Source organism: Populus nigra, chromosome 3 (genome assembly GCF_951802175.1).
Source record: "Populus nigra chromosome 3, ddPopNigr1.1, whole genome shotgun sequence".
In the NCBI taxonomy this organism is placed as follows: domain Eukaryota; kingdom Viridiplantae; phylum Streptophyta; class Magnoliopsida; order Malpighiales; family Salicaceae; genus Populus; species Populus nigra.
In genome coordinates this window covers 23165971-23189185 of record NC_084854.1, presented here as the reverse complement: position 1 = coordinate 23189185, position 23215 = coordinate 23165971, and the positions used below count along the sequence as shown (strand labels likewise).

The 23215-nt window shown below is 33.7% G+C and overlaps 1 protein-coding gene across 3 annotated transcripts; it reads left to right on the top strand.

The window, feature by feature from the left end:
- The first annotated feature begins 7069 nt into the window (after positions 1-7069).
- Positions 7070-23058, top strand: LOC133690104 (uncharacterized). 3 transcript variants are annotated; one of them, XM_062110288.1, is made up of 24 exons: positions 7070-7370; positions 7448-7548; positions 7626-7836; positions 7967-8048; positions 8432-8714; positions 9456-9558; positions 9656-9792; positions 10264-10437; positions 11312-11514; positions 11592-11735; positions 11833-11921; positions 16441-16585; positions 16726-16778; positions 17337-17392; positions 17829-17992; positions 18556-18746; positions 19974-20034; positions 20128-20200; positions 21000-21101; positions 21202-21298; positions 21374-21499; positions 21586-21827; positions 21940-22080; positions 22726-23058. In XM_062110288.1, exons 1-24 carry the CDS (start codon positions 7196-7198, stop codon positions 22906-22908), a joined length of 3336 nt encoding a protein of 1111 aa, XP_061966272.1. In that variant the 5' UTR covers positions 7070-7195; the 3' UTR covers positions 22909-23058. The 3 variants fall into 3 exon arrangements, with proteins under 3 accessions (XP_061966272.1, XP_061966273.1, XP_061966274.1); XM_062110289.1 differs by lacking the exon at positions 22726-23058 and having other exon boundaries at positions 21903-22040; XM_062110290.1 differs by lacking the exons at positions 7070-7370; positions 7448-7548; positions 7967-8048 and having other exon boundaries at positions 7696-7836.
- The last annotated feature ends 157 nt before the right edge of the window (positions 23059-23215 follow it).

Here is a 23215-nt window from a genome sequence, read left to right as displayed (position 1 = left end):
ATTATTTATGTCATTTTTCCATCATCCAATGCAAGTTTGTTGGCTCTTACATTTTTTTTTTGTTTTTAAAGAAAGGCTCTTACTTATTTATTGTTGTTTAGTTTTGGAGGTGTGGATTTGGGTAGCTGAGTTAGGTGGGCTTCGTAGGTTTAGTTTTTTCTATTGTGGGAAAATGACCTAATTAGATAGTAGATAGTGTTTGAGATGTTTTTTTAGTTGAAAATATATTAAAATAATTTTATTTTAATATCAACACACTAAAATCATTCAAAATTATAAAAAATAAAATATTCAAAAATTCTGAAAAACATTTTACTAAGCACAAAATCAAACACAACATTAGATAATCATAATTGCAGTTCAATTCATCAACCAATTTCATGTTCCAGGAAGAGCTAGGTTTTCATGTTGTCGTTGTGGTGTCAGAGAGTGGTTGGTCATGGCATTGTTTATGGCATTTTGGTTTGAAATTTGGGTCTAGTTATTCAGCTCAGATCCATACTATCGTAGGTAATTTCTCCTCTCCGTGTTTTTTTTTTTGGCATGGTAAGGAAAGCTAGGGTGGCTTACGCTTGAATGCTAGACATTTCAAGGGGTTAATTTAACATAAAATCAAAATTTTCTGCAATAAGTGTCTCTTGAGGAGACAATAGTGTAGGACCAGGACACTGGTGCTTACATGGGCTCGAGCCACCAAAATGGAAACGGAAAGTTGCATCATTAAAGAAGGGTGAGGGTGGGTGGGAGTTTGGTAGGGTGTTGGATATGACCTAACCAATAATCACTAGACAGACCCATTACGAGGTTCATGAATTAGGTACGTGTATGACCAATTAAATGCTCTAAAATTAGAGAGGCATCACTCTAGCCTACCAGCAATGCATCAGATTCAGATATGAAATTACATTCCTGTGTTCTTTTAATTTTCAGAAATTACTCTAAAAAGATAGAAAGTTAAATTTGTGGTGAGATATATTACCATCATGTTTGCTCTCATAAATTCCAGTCTTGAATTTGTTGATGCTATTATTCATACCAGTGTATCAAGGCACAGTCTGTGACTTGACGATAACTATGGTATATTCACTCAAATTATTGGTCTATTTGTGATTAAAATGCATTTATTAAATTAAAAAAAAACTAAATCTCCTAAAAAAATTTCTGTTCACCAAGAGTGAGAAAACTATTTGTTTTAATTGTCTTTTATAAATTATGTGGGGTTAGATTAGTTATTTTGTTTTTTATTGCACAGTAAAATTAATAATTTAACCGTATAATAAAAAAATAATGACTATTACTCGGGAGCATTTTGGTCTTTTTATTTTTTTCAAAATAGCATAATTATCTAGAAGGCAAAATCAGCATATTTTTCTAACGAGGGCTTTTTTTGTTATTTTAAATTAATTTTATTATAAATTTTAAGGTTATTTATGGACATTATTGTAATAGACATATATTAAATATTATTAAAAAAACATGTTGTCGCGTGCGTACATGTAGACAATCCCTGCACTGTTCGAACGACGCATGCGGAGCTATCCAGCCATCTGACGCCATCCTTTAGGGTTGTCTGACCCCCCCTCCCCACGTGATGGGGCAATGCATGGACCAAATGTGTTTCTAGTTTGGCATCGATGTCCATTATCTTTTTTTCTTCTTCTATTTGTTCTTCTTTTCCTTTTCCTCTTCTTCCCTCTCTTTTCCTCAAATCAACACTAACCCCTTTAATATTTCCAGCTAGCCCATTCAATTTTTTCCCTTCACATTTGATTAATGTCTTTTTGATAACTATTTTTTTTTATGTTGAGTAAACTATAAAATTACAAATGTTTTTCAATTTCACCCCGCTTTTATTTTTTAATCTTTAAAATTTAGTTCTTTTTTAATTTTTTTTACAATTTCATCCTCCATTATTTTTTTTTTATAGAATTTGATCCTCATTTTTTTAGTAATATCTTTTTTACTTTGGCATGTTTTTTAAATTGATTTTTTTATCATATTTTCATTCAAAATTAAATTATTTGAGAATTAAGCTTCTTGATTGAATTCGTATCCAAGATTTCACAAATTGTAAGTTTTAAAGATTATACGGATTGTGAATTAAGAACTTGGTTTTTTTTTTAATTTCATCCTTTAATATTTGATTTATAAAAAAATAATATTTCTATCATTTTCTTTCTACTAGGTTATCCTGACCCTGTGCCTGTGATTGCGGGGTTTGCAAGTTGACTTAGATTTTCTTTTTGTTTTCATAGGGTTAGTCATGTATTCATGACTAAAGTAACCAATCTCAAATATTAATGCGGACCGCCTTTTTTTGGGTTTTTTTTTAAATTGATTTGTTTCAATTCTATCATTTAATATTTGATTTATTGAAAATTAAACTTTATTTTTTTTATTAGATTATCTCGATTTTGTGCCCATAGTCACAGGGATTGTGGGTAAACCCATATTCACACATTGTTTTTTTTTAAATTAAGTTTTTTTTTCCATCATTCAACATTGAATTGTTCGATAATTGAGTTTCATGATTTTACTAAACTTACTCTTGAACATAGTAGGGGTATTTAGCTATTCATCCGGGAGCAAAAATTTAAGTGATGTCAGGCAGGAGTATCGCACATGGTAGAATTGCATATGTATCCTTGAGCAAGATATTTAATTCATTGTTGTTAAGGATATTTTGATATTTTAACCTTAGGACTGCTTTTAATATCCCATTATGTGAATGTGATATCCTTCTACATTATTATGCAGTCTTTCTAAAAAAAATAAGTACGGCTAATTAAGATGTGGTTTGTAATTGTATTTTATACGGTGTTTCAAGAAAGTTTATTTTTTTTTGTTGAAATTAATTTTTTTTAAAATTATTTTGATATGTTTATGTTAAAAATATTTTTTAAAAATAACAAATATTATTTTAATATATATATATATATATATATAATACTTTAAAAAATAACTAATATACTTTTAAATATATAAAAATACTGTGACAATTATAGAAGCAAAAGGATCCGCTGTCAAGCAACTGCGGCGGGAATTGCAATTTGTGCTCTTTCCAGCCACAACTCATCCTGCATGAAAACACTCCTGGCCAAACAATTAGGGAATTACAGGCAATTAGGTGGTTATCAAGTCATCACCAGGCGTTTCAAGGGGAGCAGATTCTGCATGGAGACCTCCCCTAGTTATGTAAAACCCTGAATAAAACAATCCAAAATGTGCATTGAAAAGCGCCATGTTTCTTCTGCTTGATATAATATAATATCATCTGCCATTCTTTCATCGTTATTATTATCATTATTTTTTCTTTCATAAATTATATTATTCTAATTAATTTATAGGTTGAGATATAAAGTGAAAATAAATCTATTATAGACCATCATTAGATTTCATAAATTGCAAGCACTCGGTGCCCGTTATTTGTTAATGTGGTGCATGATGTTATATTTTTTTTATTTTTAGAATTAACACATTAAATTTTTTAAAAAGCATATAAGAAAACCTTACATGGAATATATATTTAAACTAAATATTAAGCACGGATGATTTTGGATACAGTGAGGGAAGCTAGCGTGCTGGCAAGTTTTGCAACTGAAAAAAGCAAATCATTTCAGGTGGTGGTGATGCTAAGAAGGGTAGATATGTTGTGTTTTCACGAATGTTAAACTGATTAAAAGAATTATATTAGACAGTTTCATAAATTAAATCTTTATTTTTAGATTAATTCTGAGTTCTAAATATTACACTTCTATTTTTTTTTTTCCATTTGAATTCAGAAAATACGAGTCAAATAGTTGAGTTTGATGACGCCTACTATAAAGGATGGGGTTAATGGTACGAATTGTTCCAGTAATTTTTTATTTTTATATAAACTGGTCCCTCGATGTTTAATTTTCTTATGGCAGACCTTGTACTCCAAAGTTGAAACTCCACGGTAACTAAAAACAATAATCATGATGATAATAGATATTCACGAGTTAGGTTTATATATATATATATATATATATATATATTATTAATAATAAATATTTTATTTATTGAGTTTCAGTTTTTCAAGTATCTATATGAATATTTATTTTATAATGATTATTTATTATGCAACACAAAATTAAATAGAAATACATATACAATTTATGCATGCTATGTCAAAATATATATATCGGTCTAAGTTTGGATGAAGTTTGATAATATTTATATTTTACGCATTATTTATCGAGCAATATAACTATTTATAAAAATTTTACTCATTTAAGTCGGTTCAAGTGATATCCATCAAGTTCAGATTAAATTTACATTCTTAAAAATAACATGCTATGCCTCCTAAAATCTCAATTTTCCAATCTCTCAAACCCTATTTTTCATCTTGCAATTTTCTCACTCACATCACTTTGAATTATCATCCCTCCCTATGAATAACCAATTGAATTATTGTTCCACTCTCTCAATTTCTTTGATGCAGACGTAGTAAGTTAAAAGAAGTAAAGATCAGTAAGGAAATTTGTGTTACTGATGACACGTACAATAAGATGTTTCCACTCAGCGCGGCCATTGCACCATGTTCGGATTAAAATGCATGATTCTATTTCGTATAATTTTGTTATTGAAGGGATGAGTAGATAATGAGTTTCAGTCCTGGTTCTGCACTAAACTGCCTTTGGTGTAGTATGCATGGATATGTGGGGCATTGGACACTGAAGCTACCAGTCTTCGATTTGATTGCTATATTTTTCCTACCAAAAAGGGTTCAAATCTCTCTCTTTGCCCACATAAATTGAAGTTGATTGAGTATTTATATTCATGGTTGTATGCTTTTCATGATCTTATTGCAGAGTAATGCATCTGAGACTGTTAAGTTGCTTGTTCACAAAACACCTGCAGCTGAGGAGGAAATCTACCGCTATGCAAAAGCAGGGAAGGTTTTCGAGTTAGCTGCTGATGGTGACCCGTGAGAAAGTCCTATCTTCTTCCTTTTTCCAGAGCATTTGCGTTTTTGAGTAATGCATCTGAGACTGTTGAGTTGCTTGTTCACAAAACACCAGAAGCTGAGGAGGAAATCTACCGCTATGCAAAAGTAGGAAAGGTTTTTGAGTTAGCTGCTGATGGTGGCTTGTGAGAAAGTCTATCTCCTTCCTTTTTCCAGAGCATTTGCGTTTTTGAGTGATGCATCTGAGACTGTTAAGTTGCTTGTTCACAAAACACCAGAAGCTGAAGAGGAAATCTACCGCTATGCAAAAGCAAGAAGGTTTTTGAGTTAGCTGCTGATAGTGGCCCGTGAGAAAGTCCTATCTCCTTCCTTTTTCCAGAGCATTTGCGTTTTTGTTTTTCTTTTTATCTTGCTGGAAGCATGAATCTCCGTGAATTCATTACATCTGAGATCACATTACTAATAGCTAGGAAAATGAGGGCAGAGCAGAATGCAAACCATCCATTGGCACGGACATGCAAGGATAAGCACATGGCTATGATGCCTTCATTGCTGTCGATTGAAGTACTTGAGAGAACTGGGGAAGAACTTGCAGCATATGGAAGCATTTGATCCAGTCCCCCCTATTTTGTGCATGTGCACTTGTTTTTGGGATTTCATGGGATAACTGGTCGCATTGCTAGACCTCTTTTAATCTAGTTAAATTATAAATTAAAATGCTATATATATCTAATGTATTCCACCGTGAATAAACTGCCCCGCTACAGACCATGCCTTGTAAACCAAATCTTATAAGAAAAACATATCGGCATACCAAGCCCATGACAACAAAAAGGCATTTAGCAAATCCATGGACCAGAAGTGTTATTTATTCAATTGCTATAAGCAAATAAATCAGTACTCAGATGGAGCAACAAGAGTTTGTTATTGCCTTTTAAATAGGAATTGTGTAAATTTTGAATTTTTTTAATTTTTTTTTGATTATTTTGATATGCTATTATCAAAAATAAATTTTAAATAATAAAAAAATATATTATTTTAATGTATTTTTAAATAAAAAATATTTTAAAAAATAATTATTACCGTACTCATAAATACCATGTTAGTCAATCTAAATGATAACGGAATTTAGAAGAAAAGTAAATTAGGCATGGCCATTGTTCATTGAAATCTACCACAGCTTCCTAAAGGCAAAAGGCATCACAAAATCTCATGTATGATAGATTGTACTGTACAGGAAGGAACCATGTTGTAAATAAACCTCATTTACGATTAAATAGAAGGAGCCATGTCCTTTTAATGAGTAGTAAATTGGATTAAGATGCCCAGGTTGATCCGATTCAATTCAAAGAAAAGGATTTTATTTGACTAAATAGAATACCAGAGGGACCATATGTGTTCTCAGCTAATTCATTTCTACAATCTTTTCTTCTCTTTTCTATTCCCGATCAATATTAAAATAACATAATTTTAGTAGTTTTTTTTTTTAAATGAAATGACATCTTTGTATAAAAATAAAAAATAAAAAAATGAAATGAGTTTTTTTAGATAAGAATTAATTTTTTTTTTGAAATTAACTGTATTGTTGATTTTTCAAAATATTTGTTTATTTAAAAATACATTTAAATACATTTTTTTAAGCTTTTTAATTAATTTTTAATATTAATACATTAAAATAATTTAAAATAAAAAAAATTAAAATTTTATAGAAAAAACTTTTTTATCACAAAAACAAATATGATCAAAGCCATATTTAAGTTTGACCAGATAATTTATGAACTGAACATCAAATCATTCAAGATTAATTAGGGTCTATTTGATATTATGGTTAAATTGTTTTTTTTGCTATTTTTTGCTAATTTTTGTTTTAAATTAATTTTTTTTATGTTTTTAGATATTTTTTATGTTCTTGTGTTAATAATTTTTTTTAAAATAAAAAAATATTATTTTAATATATTTATAACTAAATCACATTTAAAAACATAACTTGCCCTACACCCTCAAACAAATATGAAAGAATATATTCATAATTTAAAATACCTGAACCGGATCAATTTTGATAAACCGAGTTGAAGGAGCCGAGTTGCAAATAAAATCGAATTCAAAGTCACCGGGTCCATTCAATAAGCCGGCGGTGCGGGTTTAATAACTGATGCTCTTTCCAAAACCCCTGGTTAAATAAAAACCTTCTCCAGTGTACCTGGAAATTCCTCTCAAACAGCAAAGTAATTTCCTAAATCCAATCCCTGTCGTTGCATAATTCCAATGGAGAATCAACAAGAAGCGGAAGTGTTAATTCGAAAATTAGATTCCACAGAATCAATGGTTTCAGTGACTATCGGCAGAGCTATTACCACTCTACTCAGTTCTCGAACTAAGAAGCTTCAAGACTCCATTTATCGCCTCTCTCTCGACTCTACCAACAAAAAGCCTTCTCTCGGTACTCACTCAACAATCGATTTCTTGTTTGTTTCAACTAATTTCTGTTTCGGATTTTGAATTATATGTCCTTTGTAGGTTCGCTGGAGGATTCGCTTTGGTTCTTGCACAGATACGTTAAAGACGCGATTGAGAGACACGAGAAATTGGACCTGATTCTAGTTCCTATCACTCAACATGTACGGATGCAGCTATTTCTTGTAATTTTTTTTTATTTTTTTTCTTCTATTTATTTATTTATTTATTTTATTATTAGTGTTTGAGGAATGTAAATTTGAAGCATGGAGGACAAGCTATGACAATAATTAACTGGTTATTTCAAGATGAGTTTGTTTTCGAAGCTGTTGCTATGGATTTGGCTAATATTATCGAGAGGAAAGAGGATCGGTATGTTGCGCTTGGTTGGTGTATTCTTGTTCGTGGTTTAGTGGAGTATGAGAATTTTACGGAGCAACATACGCTAAATGGTAATGAGATATTTTTCGTTTATTTTTCTAAGCTACTGTGTAAGTTTACTGTGTTTGTTTTTGTGAAGATCGGTTTGGTTGTAATCGGTTTGGTTTTTGTTTATTTTTGTTTGGTTTTTGTTTGCGGTAGGAATAAGAGATAACTATAATGCGTTGTTGAAGATGCTTTGCTCATGTATCCCGCGTTTGGTTTGCATAGTGCGCAAGGGAAGGTATAGTCTATTCTTGTTTGTTTTAAATCATGCAAGATGTAGTCGGTTATTGCTACTAGTGGTATATTCTAGGTGCTATGTTATGAGTTGCTTGCCTGGTTTAGTTGGTTGTAATTATATCTTTTTGAGTGTAACTAATTCTGAATGCCATAAATTTACCACTTATTTTGTAGGATTTTCATACTTGAATTTAGCTTCTTACTGTGTGGGTATTGAATGGTTGGTATTCTTTATGTGTTGTCATCCATTGTGAATCAATGTTGTTTCTTTTGTTGCATGCATGGAATTTAAGAAGTCACATTTGTTAGTTCATCTGAAAGTATGCATGATGATGTAATTCAATATTCTTATAGGTCTCCTTTATTTGCCCATGTGATTTGCAGCACTTTGCAGGATAGACTTGAGTTGCCTTCTCGCCTTTCAGTGTCTGCTGCAGATTGTATTTTGTCTATCACAGAAGCATTGACAAAAAAGACCAAGGTTGCGAGTAACAAGCCAAAATCATTGAATTCAAATACATCACACGCTATTAGTTTGGTGTCACCTGCCATCAAAGAGAAGAAAGTGAAACCATCTGAATCATCAGAAGTGTTTAGTATTGAAATGGCTCACTTACTTTGGAAGCAGATAGAAGTACTCATCACTCTGTTACAGAGACTTCTTGCTGTATGTTCTATACATTAGTTTTCTTGTTTGATCTCCCTCCCAATTCTCGTTTGTATCTTGTTCTTTATTGACTATGTAATTGGGGTGCTGAAACTGTGATCTATTGCTTTTTATGTGTATCTGCATTCTCTCTTGATATCTGTATATGCAATCAGAAAACCAGAAACCTTTTGGTCTGCCAGAATGATTTTCTGTTTGGGTTTTAATGTTTCATAACTTTGGACTCTTAACTTATCTTCAGTCAATGTTTTCTGTTCCTTTAATGAAGTCATTTTTTTTTTCAATCTCTTGAGGATTTTATGTCACCATGTTGAAGCATTGAAGTCTACTGAATTTTTAGAAGTTTGGACTTTTTTAATATGATGATGGATAAGTTTATATCTCTTTGATACTTTATTATATTCATCTAAGTAGGGTTATTATCCCAACTGTTTTGAGTGAAGTTCATAGTAGTAAACTTTTATGAATCTATCTATCTTGCTTTCATGGACATGATAGTATTATTCATATTAATTGTATTAGCATTGTTAAATATTTGTACATTATATCTGGGATTTCCTTTCTAGTATTAACTTCTTCAAGAAATGAGTTCAGATCTTATAAAGAATGCTAGATATTTTTCTGATTTCATGATCTCCAAGTTATATCTAATTGCTTCAAATACTGATTTGATGATAGTTTCCAGCTACTTAAAACATGCATTTATGTTCTGTAGCATGTTAATTTTTCCATGCCTTGCAGTGGAGCAGCAAAAGTAGGCCTTTACATGCTAAAGGGGTTGAGCAAGTGCTTAAATGGTTACAAGAGATAAAAAGGCACCATGGTCATGTTGAAAATGAGGCAGGTCTAATTCCCAGTATATGCTTCTTAAGGATTTTGTAATTTTAATAATATCTGATGTTTATGCATTGTCATTTGTTTGTCTCCAATTACGAAGACAGGTGGAAACATTCTCAAAACAGAAGCCTTGCTAGTCTCTTCATGCTGGAAGCATTACAGCACTCTATTGCACTTGGAAGACCGTAGATTTTCTCAGCATTGCGATGATTTATTAAATCAGTATATATCTGGCATCCAGGTTAGTTGTAAGTTGCATTGAAGATTTATGTTACTGGTTTTATCTATACAAATAATTCTTCATACCATTTTTCTTTGTACCTGGATCCATATCTATTTTGACATGGCGTGAGATCATATCTTCCATGCTATCTTTCACATATTTTTTGCATCATGAAGTGGTATAATGGTCACTCTTAGGATATGTAGAGTTCCTATCTATGCTATTATGATGGGAGGCCTGAACTGAAGTTCACAGGACCTGGACTTCATAGTCATGCTTTTAATTGAGAGAAGAATGCTTTGGCATGTAGCCTATTTTAATGTGGGCATATATAAGACTGTATCAGGAAACTCTGGCAAATTGTGTTGACTTAAGCATTCGTGAAAGATCCTTAATCACTTAACTTTTCACAATTCTTGTCTATTTAATTCAATTCCAAGTGATTGATCCATTTCTAATGACTAAAATGGGGAAAAAATGCATGTGCAGTATTATACGGATAACCATACCGAGGGGGATACAGAGAACAAGGATGGTGGTCTGGAGACTAGAAAGTTTTTCCTGAGATGTCTATGCCTTCTTTTGGGACGTTTAGACAACAAGAAATTTGAAACTGCGTTGTCAGAAAATGGTTTGCAAATATCCCAAGTTCTTTTGTCACAGGTAAATGTTCTTGACATCACGAACAAACCCATTAATTGATCAGCTCCTAAATTATATCCGCCTACTATTATATGGCTTGTGCAAATAACTGTATAGCCTATCTGCAAGTTGTGCACATATTTGTTGATTGATTTCATATTTACTTAAACAAATAATCACTAAAGAATTAGCAACTGCTGTCAGTCAATTAGTCACCAAATAATTTGCAACTGCTGCCTGGAGTTTGCTTGGATCAGGCTTAGACTGCAAATAGTTCTAGGCTGGTCCAGCCGAAGGTTTTACATACAAGTTATTATGCACCACATTTTTTTCCAGATAAAAGTTATCATGCCCTATATTAAGCATGGGGTTAGTAAAGGATATTAACCAAAACAGAATATGAATGCATTCGTGTTCATGGGGCTGGGTTGATGAAATAAAATTGTTTAAAATTATGTTGTTGTGATGACAGATAACACTAGGAATCTTATTGTATACTTCAAGAAGACAAGAAAAGGGGCACATCAGGAGTGTGGCACTAAATATGTGTTTCTTCTTCTCTTTTCTTGTTACACATGCATTCTTCACCATCCATAGAATTTTATAGTTGTAGGAATGGCTGATGCTATTCCAAGAGTCCCCCTTGAAGCACAAGTTGTGCGATTAGAGTTTGAAATTTTTTGTTTTGAAATCTTGAATTTTTAATGGCCTACATAGTTGAGATAGATGGGATCATTGTATTTTATTGTGTCATCTGAAATGCAGTCCCGGTAGTAGTTTACTCATCCACCCTGTTGTGTTAGAATCCAATCTTCTTTATGATAGAACACTGTGTTTCCTGTAGTCATACTTATTGTCTCTTTTCTTCCTCCTTTTCCATTTTTTTTGTGGGAAGCTTCACTGTGCTGATGAAGATGTGGTGGAGGGTGCTGTTTACATACTTAAATCAGTCATATTGAAACCAAATCATTCATCTGGAAATGGTCTGACAGACAGTAGACAGATGGATGCTGTGCTACCTTTGTTACTGCACCTTCTGGATGAGCGGGATGGCACAGCCAGGGCTGTTGTGATGCTCATAGCAGAATGCTGCTCAATGTATTCTTTCCTTTTCCATTTGTCTTTTAGTATGTGGTAGCTTATTTGGATCTTCATGCTAAAATTTGATTCAACAGGAGCACTGACAGTAACTGCCTCAAACAAGTTCTAAGCCGCCTTGCTTCTGGAAATGCTTTGCAGAGGAGGAATGCCATCGATGTTATATCGGAACTTGTTTCCATATCATCAAATTCAGCAAACAAAAATTCTCATTTGGCGTGGTATTTTACTGTTTAGTAGCTATATCATTCATTAGTTTCCTGTTTCTTTTGCTTTTCTTTTTTTGTCACCTATAATCTTTCCATATGGCTATTTCAGGCAAGATATTGCAAACAACTTGTTAGAATGCCTTAATGATGAAGAAACAATAATTTGTGAACTGGCATCCAACTCACTCTCTATGATCGGTTAGTTGACTTTAATACCTTTTCCTTTTTTGTTGCTTGTTAACTTGACGCAACGTATAATATGGTTAAAAGTTAGGGTTCTCAAGCTTTAAGATTACAGACCTAAGCTATAGAGAAATTTAGAGAAACTCTTTGGTTTTATTAAATTTTTTAATAATAATCTTCTTCTCAAAATAAACTAGACACCTCTATTTATATTAGTCTTAAAATCTTTTATGGGAAAGAATTCCTAATTAAAACTTATCTAATTAATAGAATCCATCTAGCATTAGGATTCCTAAATACTAATTAAAATCAAATAATTAAAATCTAGATTAATTAGGAAAATAATTAAAACAACTCAAGCTTCATATGAGATGCTTCCAGGTTTCTTCATAGACTTCTCTCTAGGCTTGGTTTTGTCTATCTAATTTATAAATATAGTTGTAACATGCTCCACGCTAGTCCCCTCTACTTGCGAAAGACTCGACCTCGAGTCATGTCCAAGCTTTGAATACAAAGGCTGATCATCATAGAAATGATAAATATTTGACACATTAAAAGTTTTGGAAATGCTATCAAATAATCGATAATATAAACATCGTCACTAATCTTCTTCAGGATAATGTAAGAACCATATTTCTCATGTTGTAGCTTGCTATCTGATCCCATCGAAAATCTCTCTTTGCAAATGAACACCATCACCTTATCTTCTTCCTTGAACACTTTAACACGGTGGTGCCTCTCTGTAGTTTCCTTGTATTTGGTATTGGTCTTCATCAACTTCTGTTTCACATCCTCCATGATAGCTTGTGCATCCATAGCCATCTTCTCAGCAGCCACACTAAACCCAACACCCTTCTGAATTGGCACAAGATCTAGCATATGTTTATGACACTGTAGATACACAATCTCGAATGGTGATCTACTCTTGGCACTGTGTTTGGTATTGTTGTATGTAAATTCTTCTTGTACAAGGGCATAATCCCATTGTTTTGGCTTGTCACCATAAATGCACCTTATGAAGTTTCCAAGTGTCTGATCTAGTGACCCTGTTTGCCCATCTATCTTTAGATGTGCTGGGCTACTAAACTATAATGAAGAGTTATACAATTTCCACAACATGCACAAAAAATGATAAGAACTTTATTGTCCTAGAAGAGATGATCTTAGGCACCCCATGTAAACAAACCACCTCTCGAAAGAAAAGTCGAGCAATAGCAGACGCATCATTCATCTTTTTGCAAGAAATAAAACGTGTTATATTTGGAAACCTATCAATTACAACAAATATATAATTCATCCCTCATTGTGTACGAGGTAATCCAAGTACAAAATCCATTGACAAGTCCTCCCATATGTTTTCAGGGTTAGGCAAAGGTATATATAAACCTATATTTTGTGCTTGTCCCTTGACGGTTTGACAAATATAACATTTTTGCACAAATTTACCAATATTCTGTTTAATTAAGGCCAATAATATATGTCAATGACAACATCAGTAGTCTTTGTCACCCTAAGTGACTAGCCAAACCTCCTCCATGCAATTCCCGAATCACCTTCTCTCGCAATAAAGACCGAGAAATGCAAAGTTGATTGCCTTTCATCTGAAATCCATCATAAATGTGAAAGTAATCAACGAGCATATTCCGGCACTTCTTTCACATCTCACCAAAATCCTCATAATGCTCATACAACTCTTTCAAATAGTCAAATCCAGTGATTTCTCCCCTTAAGAGTGACCAGTAAGGCTGCTCTTCTACTCAAAGTATCAACATTTCTATTTTGAACTCCAACTTTATATACAATTTTGATTGGAAACCTTTGTAGGTAAGTGACCCATATTGCATGTATGTCATTACTTATTCCCCTCTTATTATGTAAAAACTTCAGAGTCTCATGGTTAGAATACAATACGAACTTCTTACCAATCAAATAATGCTCCTACTTAAGATTTCGAAAAACAACATAGAACCCTTTGTCGTAGTTATACGTAGACCACTTTAACCTAGCATCATTCAACTTCTCACTAAAAAATGTGACGGGTCTCCTCTCTTGGGATAGAACTCCACAAATCCCAACACTACAAGCATCACATTCTATTTTAAACAGTTTGTTGAAATATGGAATTACCAAAACCGGAGCCGTGCTTAATTTTTTTTTATTAAAGCAAAGTTCTTTTCTGTCTCTTTTCCCCAATCAAATTTTACCTTCTTCATGCATTCAATATTGGCTGCCATAAAATTACTGAAATTTGAATGAATCGTCAATAGAAAGTAGCTAACTCATGAAAACTACGGACCTTACTAACTGTTTTAGGGGCTGGCCAATCTCTAATGGCCCGAATCTTCTTCTCATCAACATGTATGCTCTCCGCACTAACAAAAAAGCCTAAAAACAATAGCTTACCAGTTATAAAACTACACTTCTTCAGATTCTAATATAATTTATTTTCTAACAGTCACTCAAGCACCATCCTCAAGTGTCCTACATGATCAATCTCAGATCTACTATAAATCAAGATATCATCAAAATAAAAAACCACAAATTTAGTTATAAAAGGTCGTGGGACTTGATTCTTCTCCCCCTTGAAAGTGTTCGGCGCGTTAGACAGTCCAAAAAGCATAACTAGCCACGCATACAATCCCTCCTTTGTCTTGAAAGCTGTCTTCCACTCATAACCTAGCCGGATTCGAATGTGATGGTAGCCACTCTTCAAGTCAATCTTCGTAAAGATTGATGGCCCATGTAACTGATCAATCATGTCATCTAATCGAGGAATCAAAAATTTGTATGCCACAATTATTTTGTTGATGGCGCGAGTGTTCACACACATACGCCAACTGCCATTTTTTTTGGAGTCAATAATGCTGGAACTACATAATGACTTTAGACTTTCTTGGATCTATCCATTTTTCAACAACTCATTTTCCTTTTCCTTCAATAACTCATCCTCTTTAAAACTCGTTTGATAGTGTAGCAAATTTAGAAGGCTAGCTCCCGACATCAAATCAATTTGATGTTGAATGTCTCTCGTTGGTGGCAATCCATCTGGCAATTCATCAGGTAGAATCTATCTTGGAATTTTAAGGCCCTACGGGCCCCATCAAATTCGTATCCACCAACACCCTTCACACGGACAACTGGTTTAACCAGGTGGATCTTCAGGAATAGGTTTAACCAGGTGGATCTTCAGGAATAGGTTTGGGATTCGACCAGCCTCGAGGCAAGTCTCCAAGCAAGTTCCTTTCTTTACGATCCCTATTTGTGTTACCCATTAGCCGAGCTAGATATACTATAGTTTACTCTAAACAATCTAGTTTGTTCCGAGGCCCGCACAGTGCCCTAGAGGGCCTCCATTTCTGCATTGCGGAGTGGGTTGCTACCATCTTCGTCCATTAAAGAGGCCAACTTGCTTTGATACCAATTGACGCAACATATATTATGGTAAAAAATTAGGGTTCTCAAGCCCTAAGGTTACAAACCTAAGTTGTAGAGAAATTAAAAAAAAACTCTTTGGTGTTTTATTAAAGGTCGTAATAATAATTTTTTTCTCCAAATAAACTAGACATCCTTATTTGTATTAGTCTTAAAATCCTTTATGGGAAATGATTTCTAATTAAAACTAAAATTCTTTATAAAAAAGAATTCCTAATTAAAACTTGTATGATTAATAGAATCCATTTAGCGTTAGGATTCTTAAATACTGATCAAAAATAAATAATTAAAATTCAAAATTATTTAGGAAAATAATTAAAACAACTCAAGCTTCATATCAAATGCTTTCGGGTTTCTTCACGGGCTTCTCTTCAGGTTTGGTCTTGTCTATCTAATTCATAAATATAGATGTAACACGCCCCACGTCATAACTTGTGCTCTTTATTGGTAGGAGGGATGCTGTTATATCATTCATGGGCAATCTGATGGTTCTAATCCAATCCTATGTGTTGTATTGAGGTGTTACCTTATGTCTTTCGTGAACTTCTTTGACAGAACATGGAATCCTTGTGATGTTTTTGTAGGGATTGTAATAGCTGCTTAGCTTCATTGTGTTAAGAGGTCTATTTGATGCCTTCTGAAACTACAAGAAACCTGCCCATATTTCTCCTATTTATGTTGTATAGACTTTCAAAACATCTGCCATTTCATTCTAGAAAGGAATTGCATAGTTTGTACCAGTAAGCCATTCTCTTTATATATATATATCTTCTGACACGAATGTAACCTATAATTTTTAGAATGGTTGTATTGAGATGTTTTTATATATATATATATATATATATATATATATATATATATATATATATTATCTCCAATCCATTCTTCTAGTGATCAATTTCTATGCTATATTGGCAGTTTGCAGAGGACCTAAACATAACACTTTATACTCCAAAAATACTTTTGTGATTTGTGAAAAATAATACAAAGTCTCTTCTTCTAGGCCTGGTCTTGGGAAAAACTTCTTTGTTCTCTCTTTTGTTAGTAAAGATTTAATGCTTTTATCAATGTGCCCATGTTGCTAAATTCTCTCTTTTTGCAGACCCGTCATTAGTTTTGCCTACATTAGTTCAGCTTGTGTGCTCATCAGCAGGGAAGCAATCATCTGCTAGTGCTTCCTTTATTGCCATGCTCAAATACCATAGTTCTAGACCTGAAGTTATATGTTTGCTACTTGACTGTCTTAGGTATTTATTTCTCCTCTTTCCCATTCATGAGAAATAAAACTTGATATTTCCTGGATTACTCTTAGTGAGTTCTCATTTTGAATCATATTAGCAGAGTTGAGCTTTAGCTATTTACCTTTTCCTCCCTCATCTTTTGACAGCAACCTTAACAAGAGTCCAGATCCTTCGAACACCGCAGGAGATATAAGGGAAGGTTTGTCTCTCACCAGATTTTACAATTTGGCAGATCTTTTATTTTCATCTATTTCTGTCTCAGTGTCATTTGGTAATCTTTTCCCTTAGGTTGCATGACCAGCTTACTATAGCTATTATTCACATGCAATCATCCAATAAGATGAAAATGTCAGCAGTTTTTGCGGAATATGGAGAGGTTAAAAAATCTCCCTCGTCCCCAAGGTTTGAACCTAAGATTGGGAATCCAACTCATTAAGCCCCCGGGGGGGGGGGGGTAATTGGGTTGATTATTATGTTCAATAATTTGGGTATTGACAGGTTTCTGTTTCTTTGTGATATTTTTTTATCCTCAATTAGGTAAATTCAGATATTCTATATGGTTCATTAGAAACTCTTTATTTGTTTTTTTTGAACGAGAAATGATTGATGTCTTTTTTCTTTCATTCCATCCTCCTGACAAATAACTGAGCCTTAGGTATTTGATTTGAAATGTTTTTTTCTTAATGACACTTATCAGTCTCCTTGAGCAAGACATCTGCCTTTTGTTCAATGCTCATTTTCCTTTAACAATGCACAGGATCAAAAGTGGACATTGATCGAGCACTCAAGTTGATCCCAGAGTGGTCTAAAACCGTAAGATTTAAGAATGCTTTAATTTGGATATATCCTGTGCAATGCTATCCCTGTTTGATCGCTTCATCAAACATTTTTCCTGCTCTGTGCATTTTCATTTATTTCTTTCAACATCAATCTTTTTTTAATCTTTTCATTTATTTCTTTCAATATCAATCTTTTTTTATCATCTCTCTATAAATGATCGTGCTTGCATATCTCTTTGTTAAACCCATGCCTCAATGAAGTAGAGGCATACTATCAATCTTTTTTTATCATCTCTCTATAAATGATCGTGCTTGCATATCTCTTTGTTAAACCCATGCCTCAATGAAGTGGAGGCATACCCCACCACTAGGCTACTACCCTTATTGTGTAGTACTTTTTAACAAATTCACTCTAAGATTATTTTGTTATTTATCAGCGACCTGTCAGCTGACATTATGAAATATCATAGGTTCAAGACTGGAATCCCTTAATCGGACCTTTAATTGACAAGATGTTTTCTGAGCCAGCAAACGCCACCATTGTTCGATTTTTGAGTTATATAAGTGAACAATTGGCAGAAGTTGTAAATGAAATCTTCCATCCTGTTCTTTTGAAGATGAAGGGACAGAAAGAGTAAGTACATCATATCGACCTAATCTGTTCTGGTCCAGTTTTTTTTTTTTTTTAATTTTGTTTGTAGAAAACATATTATTCACCATTTATTGGGTAATTTAGTTGATTATGATCAGGTTGAATTGGTGGAAATCAATAAATTCAATCAATCAAATTTTAGTTTTATTTTTTTAAAAATTGATAATATTGAACAAGTTAAAAAAATTATTTATGATATATAATGCCAGATATTGGTTATGGCAATTTACTCTATTCAATGCTATTAGACTTCAAATTGCGGGAAGTGTCATTTGATTACTACTTTTATAGCTTTCCTGAAGCTAGATCATCTACTTTACTAATTATTGCATGAAACCTTGCCTCATTTAAATCATGTGTGAATCTACTTCAAACTTAGATGGATGCTCTCTCTCCCTCTCCTTTTCTTTTTGTTTGTTTGTTTGTTTTTTAACAAAGCTTAGATGGATGTTAGAAAGGACATAAGCATACCTATGATCTCGGTTTTTGATCTGCCATGATGATACTATCTTCCTTTGTTGAATTTATATGTTTTCCTTTGTCAGGATTGATGAAGGCTTCATATCCATGTGGGAGAGCAGAATGTATACAGACGAGGACTCTGTGAAAATGCAGCAATCTCTCTTTGAGCACCTGTGTCCACTGCTTATTATAAGGCTCCTTCCGCTGAGAGTTTTCAACGACCTCAGTTCATCTGTTTTGTATGGTCAACTTCCCAGTCAAAGCATTGCTCATGGTCTGTTTGTAACTTCTTTAAGCCTCTTCTCGTTTTTGTTCCTTCCCCTTTTCTTGCTTCCTTTTACAATAAAAAGCTCCATAAGTTGATTGTGCTGTTGCTTATTGTTGTGGACTTCAGTTTCAAGTTCATAATCTATTGCCTAGCTTCTTTCAACAATTAACATTTCACTGGTACACTTCTGTCCATTGATCTTGCCTGAAATCTGAATGTTCTATGAATTATGAACCTGTAAGATATAGCATGATATAATCACAGAAATAACATTTTTGGTTGTCCATAATGCTCTGTGTCTTTGTTTCTTAGTCCATGACTTCCAATCCAGAAGTTGTGCTTGTGTATGTGTGTCTATGTATGGATATGTATGTACTTACATGAACATGCATTGAGGTTGTATTCAGAGTTGATTCCAGTGATCAATAAAAATTACTGGATGTAGAATACGTAAAACATTTGATTTCTTGCATAACAAATTTGTCAACCATCTGGGAAGTGAGGAACTAGCTCCATGATGAAATTGGAGCTTCAGCACAACATCTTCAAATTTTATAAACAAGCATGCCAAGGACAGAAGCTATCCAGACTGATTTTAATGACATGTTGTAGAGCAATTACAATAGTTGAAACTGCTTACTCGTTACTTTTCCGAGGGTTAAATGTATCAGAAATTTTTCTGCATATCTATTGATTTAGAATGGGTGGAAAAAAATACAAAAATCTTGCATGCCAAACCATACATTTTTAAATCAAAAGAAAGCTTTTCAAGTCTCTTTTTTATATGTGAATTGCTTCCTGCTAGTGAAATAATATCTAGATTTTCTCATCTTTTTCTAACAGCATATGCGAGGCTGTTTAGCATTGTGTTTCAACCCGTGTTTGGGTGCATTTCAAAAGTGTGTTTGACATGAAAAAACATCAAATTAGTGTTTTCTGATGGTTTTGATGTGTTGATGTCAAAAAAAAAAAATCTGAAAAAAAATTATTTTGATGCATTTTCAAGCAAAAAATACTTTTGAAAAACACTTTGCACCACAATATCAAACACCCATGCAAGAAGGGGTAAACTAGCTCTCATGTAATTCTGGTTACCACATCGACTTTCATATCCATTTATTACATGATTGAGCCGTGGCTGTAAACTAGTTGTCTGATTTCTTAGAATGCATAGTCAGCTGCTGAGCTTTACAATTTGATGATGCAACTAACTTTTGTTTTTATCCAATGCAGTTTCAGAATGTGGAGATGTCAACATTATTGACGAGTGTTTAGCTGCATTGCTTTTAAAGAGGTTAATCCATGAGCAGGAGTGCCATAAAGTTTCGGTGACCTGTAACAAGTGCTGATATATTTGTTTTTTTTTTTTGTCTCCTTTTCTTATCAGAGCATTTAATAAGTATGAATTTGAAGATGTAAGAAAACTTGCTGCTGAGCTTTGTGGCCGTATTCATCCCCAGGTACGCCACGGGGATTCACGTCAACTTATTTGTGGTCATTGTGCTTCCTTGAAATACTTGGAAAGCAATTAGTGTCTGCTATTCTGGCAATGTCATTTTACTCAAATGAGGTTTTAACCTTGTTCTTACGTGATTAGCTTAACTAATCTGCTGCAAAGTTTTTAGGATTCTTTCTAAATGAATGACGAAAAACTCTCCCACAAAGCACCTCTATGAATTAAAATTAGAAGCATGAATATTTTAGGATTTAAGCAGTAAAAGTTTCAATGTCATTTTTGCTCTTGGTATTTCATTCGGCATATTATTTGAATACATAATTGTAGAAGTGGGAAAGGATCCTCTGTGTCCTCCTATCTGTTGTTTTCATTTTTGTGTTTAACATAATATAGCATCCAGTATAGCTCTTAAATCCATGACACTTGAACATCCATTTTTTAGTCTTTGATTTTGTTTCCTTTCGCCTAATGTTGAAATGTTTTTAATGGAGATAGAATGGGGTTGGTTTCAGCTCCCATCTGCGACTTTCTTACAATGCATTGCTATTTCATTTCTTGTAAGAAGTTCATACAGATTTGTCTTGTTAGACTATACCTTATAGCGGCAAGTTGGAATTCAAAAGAATCAATAGATGTGAATTCCATTTATATTAATCTTCAAAATTTAAAGGATACAAAATAGTTAAGAATTTTTAGTGTGTGGATGTTGTATACATGCATTCTCTTTTTGTTTGTAGTAATTTTTCTTTTGAACCCCATAAAAAGTGATACTTAGAGCCTTCCTCACTTTCTTGATTTTGTAGGTGCTCTTACCAGTTGTTTCATCCGTATTAGAACATGCTGCAGCTTCTCATGATGTACTAAAGATAAAAGCATGCTTGTTTTCAGTTTGCACTTCTCTCGTGGTAATAATACAATTTTTTTTTCTCATATTCTATATTTACAAGTCTCTTATGACTGATCATGTTGCAGCTAATGTAAATGTGTGCGTGTTGTGGTTTGTAGGTTAGAGGCGTGGATTCAATTTCTCATCCTGCTATTCTGAAAATAAGAAAAATGATAGAAACTATTCTATTATGGCCTTCTTTAGATGGTGATGAAGGTACATATTTTATACTTTTGTCCATCTTACTCATAGCTCCAATATGATGTTTCTGAATTTCCTTTGTTTTTTCAGTTTCCAAAGCACAACATGGTTGCATTGATTGTCTGGCACTTATGATTTGTGCTAAGCTGCAAGTTCCTGCATCATTCAAGGAATCCTCAAAGAACTTAGGCGCAGCTAGGAAGACCAGTTACTGTGGTTGGTATCTTACCCTCGGCACAAGCATTTTATGCTTCTCACTGGACATTTAAGTCTTACTTTGAACTTGTTGGCTCAAAATACAGGGAATGCTGCGTCAGGAAACTGTGTCCTCTTATATGTAATCAATCTACTTATAAATGATGAAAATGCACTTGTTTCTGCTTCCATGTCGGGTAGTGAGAACTCAGCATTTGAGGCACCAACCACTCATTCTTTCCGTGTCTGTATGGCCAATGTTCTTATCAGTGCTTGCCAGAAGATCTCGGACTCTGGCAAGAAACGTTTTGCTAAAAAAACAGTTCCACGTCTGCTTCAAGCTGTTGAGGTATCTTGTTTATTTGTTATCTTTGCTTTTTAGTCTTAAATAAGATAAAGAAGTCATACTTTCTGTGACTTGCAGTCCTGCTTTGCGCAATAAACAATTTCACATCATGCAGGGCGTAATGCATCCAGACATCAGAGCTGCTTGCATCCAGGTTCTGTTTTCAGCTGTTTACCATCTGAAGTCTGCAGTTCTTCCTTATTCATCTGATCTCCTAAACCTCTCTCTCAAATTTCTTAGTCGGGGGTCAGAGAAGGTATTAAACTTTGTCCCAGATGATTTAATTCAGTGTTCTTTACTTGTCTTATATTTTGAAATAATTATCCACAGAGGATAGTAATTTTAATATAGACCTCCATGCATTGACATACACGATCAACTCCATGCATATGTTTCATGTATATGTGGCTCTTTGAGGATGTGACTTCAATATTATTTCATATAGCTGGTATTTCAAGACAGCAATTTTATATTCCGCTAGTTTTGATATCTATTTGTCCATTTATTATTACCCTTTTCCCCTGGTTTTTCCTAATTACTTGGGTGTTAAGGATCCTGCAATACACGCTCTGCCTTGACCCAAGCTTACAGCTTCCACATTTTATCGTTGAATAAACCTTGCTCTACTGAAATCAGGCAATTTTAATGCTTGAAAAAAAAAAAAAACTGTAGGATTGTAAACCGTGAATTTTAGTGACCTGAAGATTGCATGCACAATATTTTGTTTTCAATTTCCTCATAACTCATTCTTTGCCTCATATCAGATGGTGGTATGCATTTCAAAATGGATCATCTGCCCAATAAAATTTCTTGGATACATCAGTTTAGGCTATTTTTACCCTCCTTTTCAGTTTCTCACCCAATTTATTTTCGTGCTCTATTGCTGGCTATTTTCTATCAGGAGAGGATGGCAAGTGCTAAGCTAATCGCATCTCTTATGGCCAGTGAAGATGTGATTGTGAAAAGTATATCCGGGGGATTGCTAGAAGCAAGATCTGTGCTCTCACGCGTATCCTTTTCAGATTCTTCACCTGAATTACAACAAATATGCCAACAATTGCTGGCATGCATAACTTCTCCCTAAGCTCTTGTCGAAGTACCAAGTCAGAATTGGAATAGAAAACTTTTTGTTTCTTATCTCTATGTAACTTGATAGATGTGAGGTTAATCTCATCTATGTTAGTATTAAGGAGTCATTCACCTTCAATAGAGTTTGACTCCCCTTATACATAAACTTCCTGTGCTCTCACGCGTATCCAGTTTAAACTTTAAAGGTTTCTCTCTCTTTTTCTCCCGAGGGCCGCTTGTTCCTTGTTGAGCCCAGCCCGAACCAAGCCTAGCTCAGCCCATGAACAAGTATAAAATGTCAATAAATGCAATCGAGTGAGAAG